Source organism: Simochromis diagramma, unplaced genomic scaffold (assembly GCF_900408965.1).
Source record: "Simochromis diagramma unplaced genomic scaffold, fSimDia1.1 OVJJ01000141.1, whole genome shotgun sequence".
NCBI lineage: Eukaryota > Metazoa > Chordata > Actinopteri > Cichliformes > Cichlidae > Simochromis > Simochromis diagramma.
In genome coordinates this window covers 216,507-233,510 of record NW_024387350.1, presented here as the reverse complement: position 1 = coordinate 233,510, position 17,004 = coordinate 216,507, and the positions used below count along the sequence as shown (strand labels likewise).

At 40.4% G+C, this 17,004-nt stretch overlaps 2 protein-coding genes, 1 long non-coding RNA gene and 1 pseudogene across 3 annotated transcripts; all 4 read left to right on the top strand.

Moving 5' to 3' along the window:
* The first annotated feature begins 983 nt into the window (after window positions 1–983).
* LOC120718454 lies at window positions 984–3,771 on the top strand (annotated as a pseudogene).
* Window positions 3,772–3,797: 26 nt separating this feature from the next.
* Window positions 3,798–6,700, top strand: LOC120718462 (tripartite motif-containing protein 16-like). The gene has a single exon (XM_040007008.1). The coding sequence runs from the start codon at window positions 4,509–4,511 to the stop codon at window positions 6,180–6,182; it is 1,674 nt and encodes a 557-aa protein (XP_039862942.1). The 5' UTR covers window positions 3,798–4,508; the 3' UTR covers window positions 6,183–6,700.
* A 44-nt stretch (window positions 6,701–6,744) lies between these two features.
* LOC120718476 lies at window positions 6,745–10,142 on the top strand. Its single transcript, XR_005692502.1, has 2 exons — window positions 6,745–8,541; window positions 9,495–10,142. It is a non-coding gene; the product is annotated as an uncharacterized LOC120718476 (long non-coding RNA).
* A 2,860-nt stretch (window positions 10,143–13,002) lies between these two features.
* On the top strand, window positions 13,003–16,029 carry LOC120718464 (tripartite motif-containing protein 16-like). Its single transcript, XM_040007010.1, has one exon. It carries the CDS (start codon window positions 13,345–13,347, stop codon window positions 15,013–15,015), a length of 1,671 nt encoding a protein of 556 aa, XP_039862944.1. The 5' UTR covers window positions 13,003–13,344; the 3' UTR covers window positions 15,016–16,029.
* Window positions 16,030–17,004: the final 975 nt, after the last annotated feature.

Here is a 17,004-nt window from a genome sequence, read left to right as displayed (position 1 = left end):
GCATATATCCATACGCGTGTGTTTTTTTTTTTTTTTTTGGGGGGGGGGGGGTGTTGCTCTTACATTGTTGAGATTTATTTACACTGCTGTGCTTGACAGTCACCATCTACTGGCACCAAATTCCTTGTATGTGTGTGTGTGCATATACATGGCCAGTGAACGCGATTCTGATTCTGATCAAAAAGTCCACATTAATATAGATTGTTTACTGTGGTATTCAAATACAAGAAAAAACTTAAGGTTACTCTTATAAGTAGGGAGTCACCAATTGTGTAATTGTTTTTTTTTTTTTCTTTGTCATTGCTTGTGTTGGAACTGTTAATATTGTTCTGTTGAAAAATTAATTTTAAAAGGGAGAAAATGTACTCAGGATGCTGTAGTAATAAAATGTCATTTTAATGACAGGCTGCATGTAAAAGATGGACGTTACTTGGAGTTCTACGAAGTGAATGCCGTAGATCTGCTTTGTTTTTAATGGCCAACAGGGGGAGTCTTAGGTGGACGTCCACGAGAAAATGAAACAAAGATTTATGAAAACTCATCATGAACACTCTATTATGAACACCCTTTTCTGTCTTGTTGGCCATATGAGTGATTTACAATATTTTTACAATGTTTTAGATTAAACAAAACACTTTCTTTAAACTACACTTCCCAAATGTTTCATTTGAGGACATAGAACATTGTTACTGCTAAATGAGTGAGAACTGCATGGTTAACATGTGTATAGAGGTTTGGTTTGCAAGCTAAACTTTGACCCTTTGTACAGGGTGGGCCATTTATATGGATACACCGTAATAACATGGGAATGGTTGGTGATATTAAAGTCCTGTTTGTGGCACATTAGTATATGTGAGGGGGCAAACTCCTCAAGATGGGTGGTGACCATGGTGGTCATTTAGAAGTCGGCCATCTTGGATACAACTTCGCAAATCTTAAAATTTGTATAGAATGTGTCAAAACCTGAAAACTACTTCAGATTCTTGATGAAATAAGGCACTTCCTCTCCGTACAAGTTTCCTCTTTGCCTTCCTCACAGATCTGCAGTTTTCAAGATGAATGAAATCAACATGCGGTGTTGTGTAAGTGCTCAGAGGCTCCATTTCCTACAGAAACACATGTTGTTCAGATCAGCGCTCAGACTAGTTTCACTTCTACAGAACAGAAACTCCCACAGTCACTGACACTGAGAGGAGAAATGGCACAGAAAGGAGTTCAGCTCGACCAAGAAACCTTCTCTTGTTCCATCTGTTTGGATCTACTGAAGGATCCGGTGACTATTCCCTGTGGACACAGCTACTGCAGGAACTGTATTAAAAGTTTCTGGGATGAAAAGGGGAAGGTGAAGAAAACCCACAGCTGCCCTCAGTGCAGGAAGGCTTTCACACCGAGGCCTGTCCTGGAGAAAAACATCACGTTAGCAGCTTTAGTGGAGCAGCTGAAGAAGACTGGACTCCAAGCTTCTTCCAGCTGATCACTGCTATGCTGGACCTGAAGATGTGGCCTGTGATGTCTGCACTGGGAGGAAGCTGAAAGCCATCAAGTCCTGTTTATCTTGTCCAGCCTCTTACTGTGAGAAACATCTCCAACCTCACTATGATGCAGCTCCGTTAAAGAAACACAAGCTGGTGGCCCCCTCCAAGAAGCTCCAGGAGAACATCTGCTCTCGTCATGATGAGGTGATGAAGATTTTCTGTCGTACTGATCAGCAGAGTATCTGTTATCTCTGCACAATGGATGAACATAAAGGCCATGAAACAGTCCCAGCTGCAGCAGAAAGGACTGAGAAGCAGAAGGAGCTCGAGGTGAGACGACTAAACATCCAGCAGAGAATCCAGGAGCGAGAGAAAGATGTGAAGCCGCTTCAACAGCAGGTGGAGGCCATCAATGGCTCTGCTGATAAAGCAGTGGAGGACAGTGAGAAGATGTTCACTGAGCTGATCCGTCTCATCCAGAAAAGAAGCTCTGATGTGAAGCAGCAGGTCAGATCCCAGCAGGAAACTGAAGTGAGTCGAGTCAAAGAGCTTCAGGAGAAGCTGGAGCAGGAGATCGCTGAGCTGAAGAGGAAAGACGGCGAGCTGGAGCAGCTCTCACACACAGAGGATCACAACCAGTTTCTACACAACTACCCCTCACTGTCAGCACTCAGTGAGTCTACACACTCATCCAGCATCAATATTCGTCCTCTGAGCTACTTTGAGGATGTGACAGCAGCTGTGTCAGAGACCAGAGATAAACTACAGGACATTCTGAGAGAGGAATGGACAAACATCTCACTGACAGTCACTGAAGTGGATGTTTTACTGTCACCAGCAGAGCCAAAGACCAGAGCTGGATTCTTAAAATATTCACGTGAAATCACACTGGATCCAAACACAGCAAACAGATGTCTGTTATTATCTGAGGGGAACAGAAAAGTAACAAGAATGGAACAACGACAGTCTTATTCTGATCATCCAGACAGATTCACTGATTATTATCATGTCCTGAGTAGAGAGAGTCTGACTGGACGTTGTTACTGGGAGGTGGAGTGGAGAGGGGAGGAGTTTATGTCACAGTTGCATACAAGAATATCAGCAGAGCAGGGTTGGGCGATGAATGTGGATTTGGATTCAATGACAAATCTTGGTCTTTACGCTGTTACACAAACAGTTTTCAATTTTACTACAACAAAGTCCAAACTCACCTCTCAGGTCCTCGGTCCTCCAGAGTAGGAGTGTACCTGGATCACAGAGCAGGTATTCTGTCTTTCTACAGCGTCTCTGAAACCATGACTCTCCTCCACAGAGTCCAGACCACATTCACTCAGCCGCTCTATGCTGGACTTTGGTTAATTTCCTCTGCAGCCACTGCAGAGTTTCTAAAACTGAAATAGAGAGAAGTCATAGAAGGATAGTTTGTTAAACCATATTTTACTTTCCAATTTTGTTGCTGAGAGCTTGTTGTAATGTAAATTTCTCCATGCTTTACGAATGTGTCTGTTGAAGTGTATTATGATGATGTTTCTCTTCCACTGCATGGGCCCCAACAGAGAAATCAACAGACATCTAAAATTAAATTTACATTCATTTGTTGCTCTTGTTCAAATGGATGACAGCTGCAATCACAATGATCATCATCAACCAGGACATCAGTCATGATTGTGTGGATGAAGTCAATCTTTTTAAACCACTGAACTAATATCCTTTTTCAGACTTTACTGATTTCACATTTGAACAATAAAAACTGAAGCTTTACGTAATGCATCAAGCTGCTGATTTTGTCCTTTATGCTTTACTCTACCATTGTTATTTTTTCTTTCATTATTATCAGGGAGAAAACAGACGCAGGGCTGCACTCCCTGTGGATGTACTTTTATCTATGTCTGCAGCATTTTTACATTTAAAAGAAGTTCAATAAACAGCATGTTGGCGATTTTTACTCTGATAAATGCAGCTTATTCTTGTTGGAAAATAGAGTTTTATACTTATAATGGTATTGATTTATTGTTGCTTCTATTCATGTCAACATATTTATGATTTAAAGAGCCCACAGTATAATATAACAAACTTGCTGTGTCACTGAAATTTATGAATTGGCCTAATGTTACTCTTACAGTACAAGTAGGGAGTCTGCACTTGTGTAACTATGTTGTGTTTTTTATTTTTTTTTTACTTTATTTGTGCTAGTAATATTGTTCTGTTGAAAAAATAAATAAAAAAGGGAAGAGAATGGACTCAGAATGTTGTAGTAATATCTATGTACACTGTGCCTTTGGAATAGAAATATAACTTTTTTTACAACCTGCAAATGTTGGAAGGTGCCCCAATCATTAATTTTAAATATATATATATATAAAGGATGGGGCACCACAGGGCAACTGAACAAAATTTTCTTATCAGATCACATAAATCTGTCTCAGGAACAAGTAAAATGACTGAATCCAGCTATAAAATGTTGAATTAAAATACTAACTTTGATTTCAATAATTTTTTATTTCAAGTAATTTCATGTTGGTTCAAAGACATTTTTGATGCACAGCCCGACAGTCCTCTCTGCATTCTGTGCTGTAGCACCTGGATGCATCATTACTTATACAGGTTAGACACCTGTAAATAAACCTCAAACATTTAAACTTTTCTGTCCTGATGAAGTCAGAAGGTGCCAAAGTCTCCCTGAATATCCTTTAAAGATTCGGGTTTGCCCTTTTGGATATTAACATAGTGAGAGATTTTGATAGGTTTCAGTGACCATGTTTGATCAATTTTTTAAAGTTTTAACTTTGACAAAAACTTCAGGAAGGTCATTCATCTGATTTTTAAATTACCTAAAGCAGAAATCTTGATGATCGGGAATGTTTGAAATGAGGTTACTGCCAGGTTTATCCTCTGTCACCACTTGTGATCACATAACTGACTGAACTACCTCTTGTGTTACTGGAATAGTTCAAAGTCCCTCCCTCTTCTGCGTAAAAGAAGGAAGAGAAAGAGAAAGAGAAACTCACACAGTCACTGACACTGAGAGGAGAAATGGCGCAGAAAGGAGTTCAGCTGGACCGAGAAACCTTCTCTTGTTCCATCTGTTTGGATCTACTGAAGGATCCAGTGACTACAGCCTGTGGACACAGCTACTGCAGGAACTGTATTAAAGGTTTCTGGGATGAAGAGGACAGGAAGGGAATCCACAGCTGCCCTCAGTGCAGGAAGACTTTCACACCGAGGCCTGTCCTGGAGAAAAACACCATGTTAGCAGCTTTAGTGGAGCAGCTGAAGAAGACTGGACTCCAAGCTGCTCCAGCTGATCACTGCTATGCTGGACCTGAAGATGTGGTCTGTGATGTCTGCACTGGGAGGAAGCTGAAAGCCATCAAGTCCTGTGTGGTGTGTCTGATCTCCTACTGTGAGAAACACATACAGCTTCATCTGGAGTCTCCTGCCTTTGAAAAACACAAGCTGGTGGCCCCCTCCAAGAAGCTCCAGGAGAACATCTGCTCTCGTCATGATGAGGTGATGAAGATTTTCTGTCGTACTGATCAGCAGAGTATCTGTTATCTCTGCACAATGGATGAACATAAAGGCCATGAAACAGTCCCAGCTGCAGCAGAAAGGACTGAGAAGCAGAAGGAGCTCGAGGTGAGACGACTAAACATCCAGCAGAGAATCCAGGAGCGAGAGAAAGATGTGAAGCTGCTTCAACAGGAGGTGGAGGCCATCAATGGCTCTGCTGATAAAGCAGTGGAGGACAGTGAGAAGATGTTCACTGAGCTGATCCGTCTCCTCCAGAAAAGAAGCTCTGATGTGAAGCAGCAGGTCAGATCCCAGCAGGAAACTGAAGTGAGTCGAGTCAAAGAGCTTCAGGAGAAGCTGGAGCAGGAGATCGCTGAGCTGAAGAGGAAAGACGGCGAGCTGGAGCAGCTCTCACACACAGAGGATCACAACCAGTTTCTACACAACTACCCCTCACTGTCAGCACTCAGTGAGTCTACACACTCATCCAGCATCAATATTCGTCCTCTGAGCTACTTTGAGGATGTGACAGCAGCTGTGTCAGAGACCAGAGATAAACTACAGGACATTCTGAGAGAGGAATGGACAAACATCTCACTGACAGTCACTGAAGAGGATGTTTTACTGTCACCAGCAGAGCCAAAGACCAGAGCTGGATTCTTAAAATATTCACATGAAATCACACTGGATCCAAACACAGCATACACACGTCTGTTATTATCTGAGGGGAACAGAAAAGTAACAAGAATGGAACAACGACAGTCTTATTCTGATCATCCAGACAGATTCACTGGATGGTCTCAGGTCCTGAGTAGAGAGAGTCTGACTGGACGTTGTTACTGGGAGGTGGAGTGGAGAGGGGGAATAGTTTTAGTAGCAGTCGCATACAAGAATATCAGCAGAGCAGGGGGGGGCTATGAATGTGGATTTGGATATAAAGAGAAATCTTGGGCATTAAACTGTAACACAAACAATTTTCAATTTTGGCACAACAAAGTCCACACTCTCCTCTCAGGTCCTCGGTCCTCCAGAGTAGGAGTGTACCTGGATCACAGAGCAGGTATTCTGTCTTTCTACAGCGTCTCTGAAACCATGACTCTCCTCCACAGAGTCCAGACCACATTCACTCAGCCGCTCTATGCTGGACTTTATCTTTGGGATGATGGATCCACTGCAGAGTTGATTAAAGTCAAATAGAGAAGACAGGTTCATGTTGATCCCTGACCATTATATGTACTTGTGTAGTTTCTAAATGAGGCTTTACATTTTAGAAGCTGAGAAGTTCAGTGGTCCATTGATGTGTGAAAATAATATTGCACTGATTCAAACTGTACTTACATTTATATACCTTACATCAATATAAATCTGAATTTGTTCTTATGGCTGATAATCATGTGAGTTTACATGAAACTACTCTTCATATTCAGCATGTTTGAAATCTGTCATCAGTCTGGTTAGTGGTTTTATTCTGTAGTTGCTGTAGTGGGTTGTCAAATGCAACAATATATTGGAGCTGCAGTGATTCATCAGTTAGTCAATGATTAGAGAATTGATTGTTTTATCATTATTTTAGTCACATTTAAAGCTGGTTCCAGTTTCTGAAATGTGAAGATTGTTGATTTTCTTGATCACATATGACTGTAAACTTAATGTCTTTGAGGTTTGAACTTTTAAAATGTAACAAAAAAATTTATCCTTGAGATTTTTGATATTATATTATCATCATCATTATTATTATTATTATTATTATTATTATTATTATTATTATTGTATCTACAGTGATGACATTTAATGTCTTTTTGCGATGAAAAGCTTGATCACACTCACTTATTTATACATTTAAATATAAAAAACCAAATCAGTGTTCCCCAACCCCCGGGCCCCAGACAGACCAGGCAGCAAGAGAAGAAAACATTTTTTTGTACCGATACTGGTTTTATTTTGTTGTATTTATCAACAACACCTTAATAGCCGGTCGGTGACACACAAAAAGGTTGGGGACTGTTGAACTAAATAACACAGGTCGGTATATTGTGGAGGATAGACATGTTTCTTTGCCCTGAGCTGTGTCTGGCAGGCAGAGCGTCTCCACAAATCTGAAGCTTCTGATTTGGAGAAAACGAGCTGAGGGAGACACCTGGTGGACAAACACAGACATGACAGGAAGAAAGACTAAAGTGCAGAGTGGAGACAAACAGCTGGAAATACTTGTTGGAAAGGATTGTCATGCTTCAGACAAACACACAGCACACACTCTAACAGTCCTTTATTTGCACTGAAGGAGACACGTGAAGAAACCAAATCACACAATAATGAAGTGAACACATTTATAGTCAGTGTTCAAGATGATGGATAGAAATGAGAATCATGGAGCATTTATGCATTTTTACGTCTGTCTTACAGCAGAAGCAGCATTTACATGAACTCACAGGCCTTTTTCCACTGAACACTCTCTTCTTCATCACCTCATCTTCCTCTTCTGACTGATGCTGAGCTCCAACCCTTTTTACTTCCTGGAGATGATTCATACTCACTGAAATTTTACTCATGACACAGAAACTGTTCAGTTATTCTTCATTTATTAGTCTGTTTATCAGGAACCTCTGTTGATTTTACATGTAAAGGATTTTTCTTCTATCACTGAACCTTTTAAGGGTTTTCTCTTAGTAGTTTTGGGGAGTTTTTAATTAGATTTACAGCTTCAGAATAACTTTGTGATGTCAGATTAGAAAGTCTGTGTCCAACCCTGGTGTTTGATCAGATGTTTGATCCCTGCAGGGTTGGATTTTTTATATGAATGTTGAATTTGTTGTTTTGGAACTGAGTTAGATTTTTATTGATGGATGATTCGTTGTAAAAAGTGGATCTACCAACAGTTTATTTCTTTGTTATTAACCAGCAAGAAGACTTTTCCCCAGAAACAGAGTTTTGATTAGTGGAACTGACAAACAGTTTGAGGCTGATTTGGCTGATATGGGTGAATATTGAGCAGATAATGATAATGTGAGACACTTACTGACATGTACAGATGGATTTTCCAAGTATGCATGCAGGTGTCTTCAAACCAAGGCAGCAGCATCTGTTGCATCTGCTTTTCAGGATGTTCTGAGTGAAGGACATGTACCTGTTAAACTTCAAATAGATGAAGGAGAGGAGTTTAATAATAAACATTTCCATCAGCTGATGGTTCAGTTTAACATCACACATTGATTAAACCAAGTTTTGTGGAACGTTTTAACAGAAGCTTTAAGGGCCGTATGTGAAAATACTTCACATCTGTTAACTTATGAAGACGTGTAAACGTGGTCCAGGACCTTGTGCTGTCAAGGCCGAGCAGCCGGTGTAAAGAGGTTGGAGCCAAAAGCTGACTCAGTACATGTTTGTTTGATTTGAATGAAAACTTGATTTATAGCAGGGATCATGAAGGTCGAGGCGAGACATGGAGGGAATGACACGGGAGCAGGACTCACTCACTATTAAATGCTGAAGCAAAGCTACAGAGAGGGGCGTTTCTCCAGGATTGCAGTGGAGTGAGGAAAAGAACAACATGTCTGAGGTGAGTTTCTGGACTTACACTAGGAAAAAGGCTCTATTTTTTGTTGCCTACATTGTAGAAGGTGACTTTTCCTCTAAACAGTAAAATGGGCAGTCAGGGGTTAAAGTGGATTCAGCAGGTGGAGGAACCCTAAAATCAGTTGCAACAGCTCAGTGTGGGGAAAACATTCACGACTCAGTATAATTACTGCTGAGAGCTCCAGTAGATTTTCTGAATGTACAGGCTGTGATCAGCTGACCTGCTGCTCTTTGTGGATTTACACAAGTGAATTCAACCAGATGTCAGCAGATGTTTCATTAGTTGAACTGATTTCCATCCTCTACACTGACAGTAAACTGTTTATGCTCTTTTATTAGACACTATTCAGCTGGTATGAAGGTGAAATTCAGTGAATCTTAACTTCAAATTCATCTCTGCTACACTTGATGTAACCAAACTCTGAGCATGAAACCACAGCCACTGTGCAGCAGTCACACACTGTTCTGCAGCAAACTAACCTGTTTATCCTGCACTAACCTGCAACCTTTAAATAGCACAGTTAGTCTGCCTCAGTTTGTTTAGCAGCACGTTTCAGGATATGAAAAAACATAATGTCACATGTACAGAACCAATATCTGATTTAAAAACATGAAGACTTACATGTGAGCTTTACAATCAGTCGTTGGGCCAAAAGCAAGAAAAAGGAAACACTTGAAGCCCTGACTATGACACATAGTTTTGCCACTTTTATTTCTTTTTCTGTGATATTGCTGGTGATTAATACACCAACAGGAATGAATTCCATGTGTTACTGTTTAATCTCAAAGCAGTTTGATTTGAGGCTCGCAGTGACAAAATAATAACCCCCCTTAAAGGTGTTAAACCTAAAGTAATGAAGGTCTCCTAAAGGTCTCTTAGCATTAGACTCTTGCTATTTCTGTGCCTTCATTCTAATGTGTACACTCTGTGTTTAGTTCCTCTGGACGTGGCCCTGTTTTCCCGGAGCAGATCCTTAGTTTTGAATGATTGGAGAGTGGCTATAGCGAGCAGTGAGTGAGCGAAGAGAAGCTTTCCCTGTCCTCCCCACCTTGGATTTCCTGGAGCCTGGACCCCGTCACACTTGTATATAGCACAATTCCCTGCACTGTCTGTACACATACCTGCTGTAATAAACTATTTCTCCTCAAAGTGAAGAGTCCTGCGTGTGAGTCCTCAGTGAACGGTGACATCATTACAGTAACAAAGTATTTGTACTTCATTACTTCCTTCCTCATGCTGTAACCCTCGATTTCATTTGGTGTGTTTTTTTGATGAGATGCAGCTTTCCACACCATCTTTTCACCTATTGCTGATCACCACACTGTGTTTGTGAAAGAGAAATCATTTCCTGCATGGAGACTAAACGGATCCTGAAGCACAATTACATTAACTCAGAGGGTACAGCAACTGTTGCAGTTTGTCTTGAAACAACTGTAATCTCCACATTTGGACTTTTTTCTCAATTGAGTTATGATTTTAATTTCAAAATTGAAACTTTATTTTCAATGTTATCTATAATAGTTTCTCTTAATGTGGCCGTAATACTCATTCGTACAGCAACATTGCCAGCAAACTGAAATTGGGAAAAAAAGATGTAAGCAAAAAAACACAAAGATGTAGGTTTCAAAACTTAGTTAATAATAGAAAAAAAATTTATTCGCACATTTACGGTTTCAATTCACCTTTTTTTCAGTTTCATTTTTTCCCCTTTCGATACAACATTTTCGTGTTAATTATTCTCAGTTTCATTTTAAGGTGGCATCATTTTAACCCCACGCACACACAGAGGGTCCATAACACTCACATTTCCAGAGTGTAACAACCAACCACCTGTGTGAAATCTGAAATGCCCATGGTGTTGATTCTATAATATATATTTAGCTAAAATCTACACATTTATTTGGGGAAAAATTGGCTGTGGTTCTAAAGATCTGTGATCGTTACGTGTTCACTGACACCTGATTTATGCATACACAGTTATTGTGGTTCATTTCATTATGTCTTGGATTTGTCTGAATGTTGTGCCTGCTCCTTTATCAGCCTTTGCTTCCTGCATGTACAGCTTATGTGATTATTGACCAGGAGGGTTTGCAGTTTCATCAAAACATGAGTTGTTTGTTGCTTTCATTATGACTTGGCTGACTATGGCTGCTTATACATTGCAGAGTCAGACTATTACATTAATAAGCAATTATTGAGCCTGGATAGCTCAGTCGCTAGAGCATCAGACTTTTAATTCCAGGGTTCAAGTCCCTGTTTGGGCGTCAGTCTTTACTGAATTTCGCAGAGGAACCCACCCGAGAGATTAATAAAGTCTTATCTTATCTTGTGTAATGTAGGGGAGAAATTCTTATAGTGACAAATATTTGACATGATTGCCAAGTTGTCAAAGCACCGTGTCAGGTCTTTGGAAACTGTAATGCCCTTTCAGCTTCCCGCTGGACTAAACATGCCTTGTTGTTTCTTTCAAATCTGTCTAAACACATGCATGTTGTATTAGTTGATGAATTAAAATGGAAAATGGTGCTTTTGCCACTGAAGTCTGAATATGTGCCACTGGCAATGCAGTACTAGTTGACTTCTTTTTGCTTTCCCCCCAGTATGCTATGATTTGCAGTTGTTGATTTTCTGGTGGAGGTGGATCCAAAATTATTTGCAATTGGTTTATAGGACTGGTGAAGGACTCTTGTTTCTGGTCACCAGGGAGAGTCAGTATCACAAAGGCTGTGAAGGATGCAGCTGCTGTAGATCAGAGGTGCCAAACAGGGTAAGCATTTATTGAAAACACTAAAACAATGTTTTTTGAACATAAATATGAATAAAAACAGACAGGAATATTGTTTCAGAATAAATACACTTAGAATAAAGAATAACTTCTAATAACCGTCATAAGTTTTCAAACATGTCTTTTCCTGTCGTTGTACCGTGCATCGATTTAATGTCCAATATTTCCTCTGAAACGGGCATATTGGAGTTCACTTCACGGATGAAGATGGCCAGCTGTGTAATGTCCATCATGTCTGTACTTTTATCCACAGCAAGACAGTATGCTATAAAGTATTTGCTTCTTTCACACGACTGTGTTCTTAAATCAGTGGTCATCTCACAAACCCGATCAGCAACCGTATTTCTACTCAAGCTCACATTTGCCAATATCTGGGTTACCGTTAGAGTTAACCCTAACACTGGCTCTTCTACTTTCTGTATGAGAACTGTGACTACATGGAAGGAGGTAACACAGACGATCCGACAAAGAAAGAAGGCACACAGACTAAATACACACAAAGGAGATTAGGGAAAGTGGAAACACATGAGGAAACAGCAGACACCACAGGGAAAGTGACACTAAAACACGCACACACACAGCAAGCTTGACGAACCAACAAGGGAGACTTAAACACAAACATACTGAAAGTAAAAGACAGACCGCATAATGCTGTGAACAAGAACAGACACAAGGCCGTAGAAGAAAATCTAAACCATGATGAAACTCAGCTAAAACCTAAATGATGATCAACACCAGAACTTAACATATGTTCATTATCATGGGAGAGAAGAAAAAACTATAAAAACAAGTCAAAAAGATGGGTCGCAGACCCTGACACAGAACAGAAACTGGACTTGATTGACACTCTGAATTATTGAATCTGTAGCTTTTGTCTCATTAGCACTTCATTTTGCCGAGCCATGAATAACAATATGAATGAATGAATCTATATAAAAAGGATCTTGCAGGCATATAAATGTATGCTGGGCTGGATGTGGCCCACGGGCCTCGAGTTTGACACGTATCCTCTAGATACTGAACAACTACAGAAAACTACATTTCTCCTGTGGCCTGCAGTTTCTGCATCTCACTGTCTGAAATACACAACGTAAACATCACTTTAATACTTTTTGCTTGTTAGAATAATGAACTACAGAAAGACGTCATCTTACCTAATAACTGCTGAGCACTGTTTGACTGGGACACAATGGGCACCTCTGCAGTCGACTCTGAATCTATATAGAAATGATCTCGCGGGCCGGATATAAACGTACGTTGGGCCAGATGTGGCCCGCAGGCCTCGAGTTTGACACACATGATGTAGATTGATGGGTTTGTAAACGAGATAATGAAAGATTATATTTGGTACACTCAGGTGTGTGTCTATAATACACACCAAACAGGTGGAAAAAGAGGAAAAAACTTGTATTCTTATATAAAAAGCATGGTTATTTCTGTTGCGGCAGTGATTATAAATACAAAAACAAAACAAAATGCAAGATTTTTTTTGAGATATTTTATTTTTTGCAGGAACACTGCTTTATATATGCTTTAATTAATGCAGCAGCCTCTGTTGTTCTGACAGTTACAAGTTTAGAATCTGGTCATGTGACTATAACCATGAGACATGTATGTCCAGAGTTCACTCATGTTGGACTTTTCATTTATTTATATAGAAGAAAGTGTTAACAAGTTTAAACGTTGAGGTGAGCAGTAAATAAAAGGGTTAAACACACAGTTTCACTCTCTAACTGCTCCTCTTCCTGGAGTGAAGCACAGCCTGATAACCCTCCCTCTTCTTCCTGCTCTTAAACACAGCACCTCCTCTCTGTCCACGTGTTTCCTCGTTCCCTCCCCTTCAGATCTGCACTTTGAAGATGGGTGTAACCAACATGTGGTGACGTATAAGAGCTGACAGGCTCCATTCACTGCAGAAACATGTTGTTGAGATCAGAGCTCAGACTAGTTTCAGTTATAAGGAAGAGAAACTCACACAGTCACTGACACTGAGAGGAGAAATGGCACAGAAAGGAGTTCAGCTGGACCGAGAAACCTTCTCTTGTTCCATCTGTTTGGATCTACTGAAGGATCCGGTGGCTACAGCCTGTGGACACAGCTACTGCATGAACTGTATTAAAGGTTTCTGGGATGAAGAGGACAGGAAGGGAATCCACAGCTGCCCTCAGTGTAGGAAGACTTTCACACCGAGGCCTGTCCTGGAGAAAAACACCATGTTAGCAGCTTTAGTGGAGCAGCTGAAGAAGACTGGACTCCAAGCTGCTCCAGCTGATCACTGCTATGCTGGACCTGAAGATGTGGCCTGTGATGTCTGCACTGGGAGGAAGCTGAAAGCCATCAAGTCCTGTTTGGTGTGTCTGATCTCCTACTGTGAGAAACACATTCAGCTTCATTTTGAGTCTCCTGCCTTTGAAAAACATAAGCTGGTGGCCCCCTCCAAGAAGCTCCAGGAGAACATCTGCTCTCGTCATGATGAGGTGATGAAGATTTTCTGTCGTACTGATCAGCAGAGTATCTGTTATCTCTGCTTGATGGATGAACATAAAGGCCATGAAACAGTCCCAGCTGCAGCAGAAAGGACTGAGAAGCAGAAGGAGCTCGAGGTGAGACGACTAAACATCCAGCAGAGAATCCAGGAGCGAGAGAAAGATGTGAAGCTGCTTCAACAGGAGGTGGAGGCCATCATTGGCTCTGCTGATAAAGCAGTGGAGGACATTGAGAAGATGTTCACTGAGCTGATCCGTCTCATCCAGAAAAGAAGCTCTGATGTGAAGCAGCAGGTCAGATCCCAGCAGGAAACTGAAGTGAGTCGAGTCAAAGAGCTTCAGGAGAAGCTGGAGCAGGAGATCGCTGAGCTGAAGAGGAAAGACGGCGAGCTGGAGCAGCTCTCACACACAGAGGATCACAACCAGTTTCTACACAACTACCCCTCACTGTCAGCACTCAGTGAGTCTACACACTCATCCAGCATCAATATTCGTCCTCTGAGCTACTTTGAGGATGTGACAGCAGCTGTGTCAGAGACCAGAGATAAACTACAGGACATTCTGAGAGAGGAATGGACAAACATCTCACTGACAGTCACTGAAGTGGATGTTTTACTGTCACCACCAGAGCCAAAGACCAGAGCTGGATTCTTAAAATATTCACATGAAATCACACTGGATCCAAACACAGCATACACACATCTGTTATTATCTGAGGGGAACAGAAAAGTAACCAGAATGAACCAACAACAGTCTTATTCTGATCATCCAGACAGATTCACTGATTATTCTCAGGTCCTGAGTAGAGAAAGTCTGACTGGACGTTGTTACTGGGAGGTGGAGTGGAGAGGGGGAGGAGTTTATGTAGCAGTCGCATACAAGAATATCAGCAGAGCAGGGAGCCTATATGAATGTGTATTTGGATACAATGACAAATCTTGGGCATTATATTGTGACACAAACAGTTATATATTTCTTCACAAGAATGCCCAAACTGTCCTCTCAGGTCCTCCGTCCTCCAGAGTAGGAGTGTACCTGGATCACAGAGCAGGTATTCTGTCTTTCTACAGCGTCTCTGAAACCATGACTCTCCTCCACAGAGTCCAGACCACATTCACTCAGCCGCTCTATGCTGGACTTTATCTTGGACTTGGATCCACTGCAGAGTTGATTAAAGTCAAATAGAGAAAACAGGTTCATGTTGATCCCTGACCATTATATGTACTTGTGTAGTTTCTAAATGAGGCTTTACATTTTAGAAGCTGAGAAGTTCAGTGGTCCATTGATGTGTGAAAATAATATTGCACTGATTCAAACTGTACTTACATTTATATACCTTACATCAATATAAATCTGAATTTGTTCTTATGGCTGATAATCATGTGAGTTTAAATGATACTACTCTTCATATTCAGCATGTTTGAAATCTGTCATCAGTCTGGTTAGTGGTTTTATTCTGTAGTTGCTGTAGTGGGTTGTCAAATGCAACAATATATTGGAGCTGCAGTGATTCATCAGTTAGTCAATGATTAGAGAATTGATTGTTTTATCATTATTTTAGTCACATTTAAAGCTGCTTCCAGTTTCTGAAATGTGAAGATTGTTGATTTTCTTGATCATATATGACTGTAAACTTAATGTCTTTGAGGTTTGAACTTTTAAAATGAAACAAAAAATTAATCCTTGAGGTTTTTGATATTATATTATCATTATTATTATTATTATTATTATTGTATCTACAGTGATGACATTTAATGTCTTTTTGAGATGAAAAGCTTGATCACACTCACTTATTTATACATTTAAATATAAAAAACCAAATCAGTGTTCCCCAACCCCCGGGCCCCAGACAGACCAGGCAGCAAGAGAAGAAAACATTTTTTTTGTACCGATACTGGTTTTATTTTGTTGTATTTATCAACAACACCTTAATAGCCGGTCGGTGACACACAAAAAGGTTCGGGACTGTTGAACTAAATAACACAGGTCTGTATATTGTGGAGGATAGACATGTTTCTTGCCCTGAGCTGTGTCTGGCAGGCAGAGCGTCTCCACAAATCTGAAGCTTCTGATTTGGAGAAAATGAGCTGAGGGAGACACCTGGTGGACAAACACAGACATGACAGGAAGAAAGACTAAAGTGCAGAGTGGAGACAAACAGCTGGAAATACTTGTTGGAAAGGATTGTCATGCTTCAGACAAAACACACAGCACACACTCTAACAGTCCTTTATTTGCACTGAAGGAGACACGTGAAGAAACCAAATCACACAATAATGAAGTGAACACATTATAGTCAGTGTTCAAGACGATGGATAGAAATGAGAATCATGGAGCATTTATGCATTTTTACGTCTGTCTTACAGCAGAAGCAGCATTTACATGAACTCACTGGCCTTTTTCCACTGAACGCTCTCTTCTTCATCACCTCATCTTCCTCTTCTGACTGATGCTGAGCTCCAACCCTTTTTACTTCCTGGAGATGATTCATACTCACTGAAAATTTTACTCATGACACAGAAACTGTTCAGTTATTCTTCATTTATTAGTCTGTTTATCAGGAACCTCTGTTGATTTTACATGTAAAGGATTTTTCTTCTATCACTGAACCTTTTAAGGGTTTTCTCTTAGTAGTTTTTGGGGAGTTTTTAATTAGATTACAGCTTCAGAATAACTTTGTGATGTCAGATTAGAAAGTCTGTGTCCAACCCTGGTGTTTGATCAGATGTTTGATCCCTGCAGGGTTGGATTTTTTATATGAATGTTGAATTTGTTGTTTTGGAACTGAGTTAGATTTTTATTGATGGATGACTCGTTGTAAAAAGTGGATCTACCAACAGTTTATTTCTTTGTTATTAACCAGCAAGAAGACTTTTCCCCAGAAACAGAGTTTTGATTAGTGGAACTGACAAACAGTTTGAGGCTGATTTGGCTGATATGGGTGAATATTGTGCAGATAATGATAATGTGAGACACTTACTGACATGTACAGATGGATTTTCCAAGTATGCATGCAGGTGTCTTCAAACCAAGGCAGCAGCATCTGTTGCATCTGCTTTTCAGGATGTTCTGAGTGAAGGACGTTGTACCTGTTAAACTTCAAACAGATGAAGGCGAGGAGTTTAATAATAAACATTTCCATCAGCTGATGGTTCAGTTTAACATCACACATTG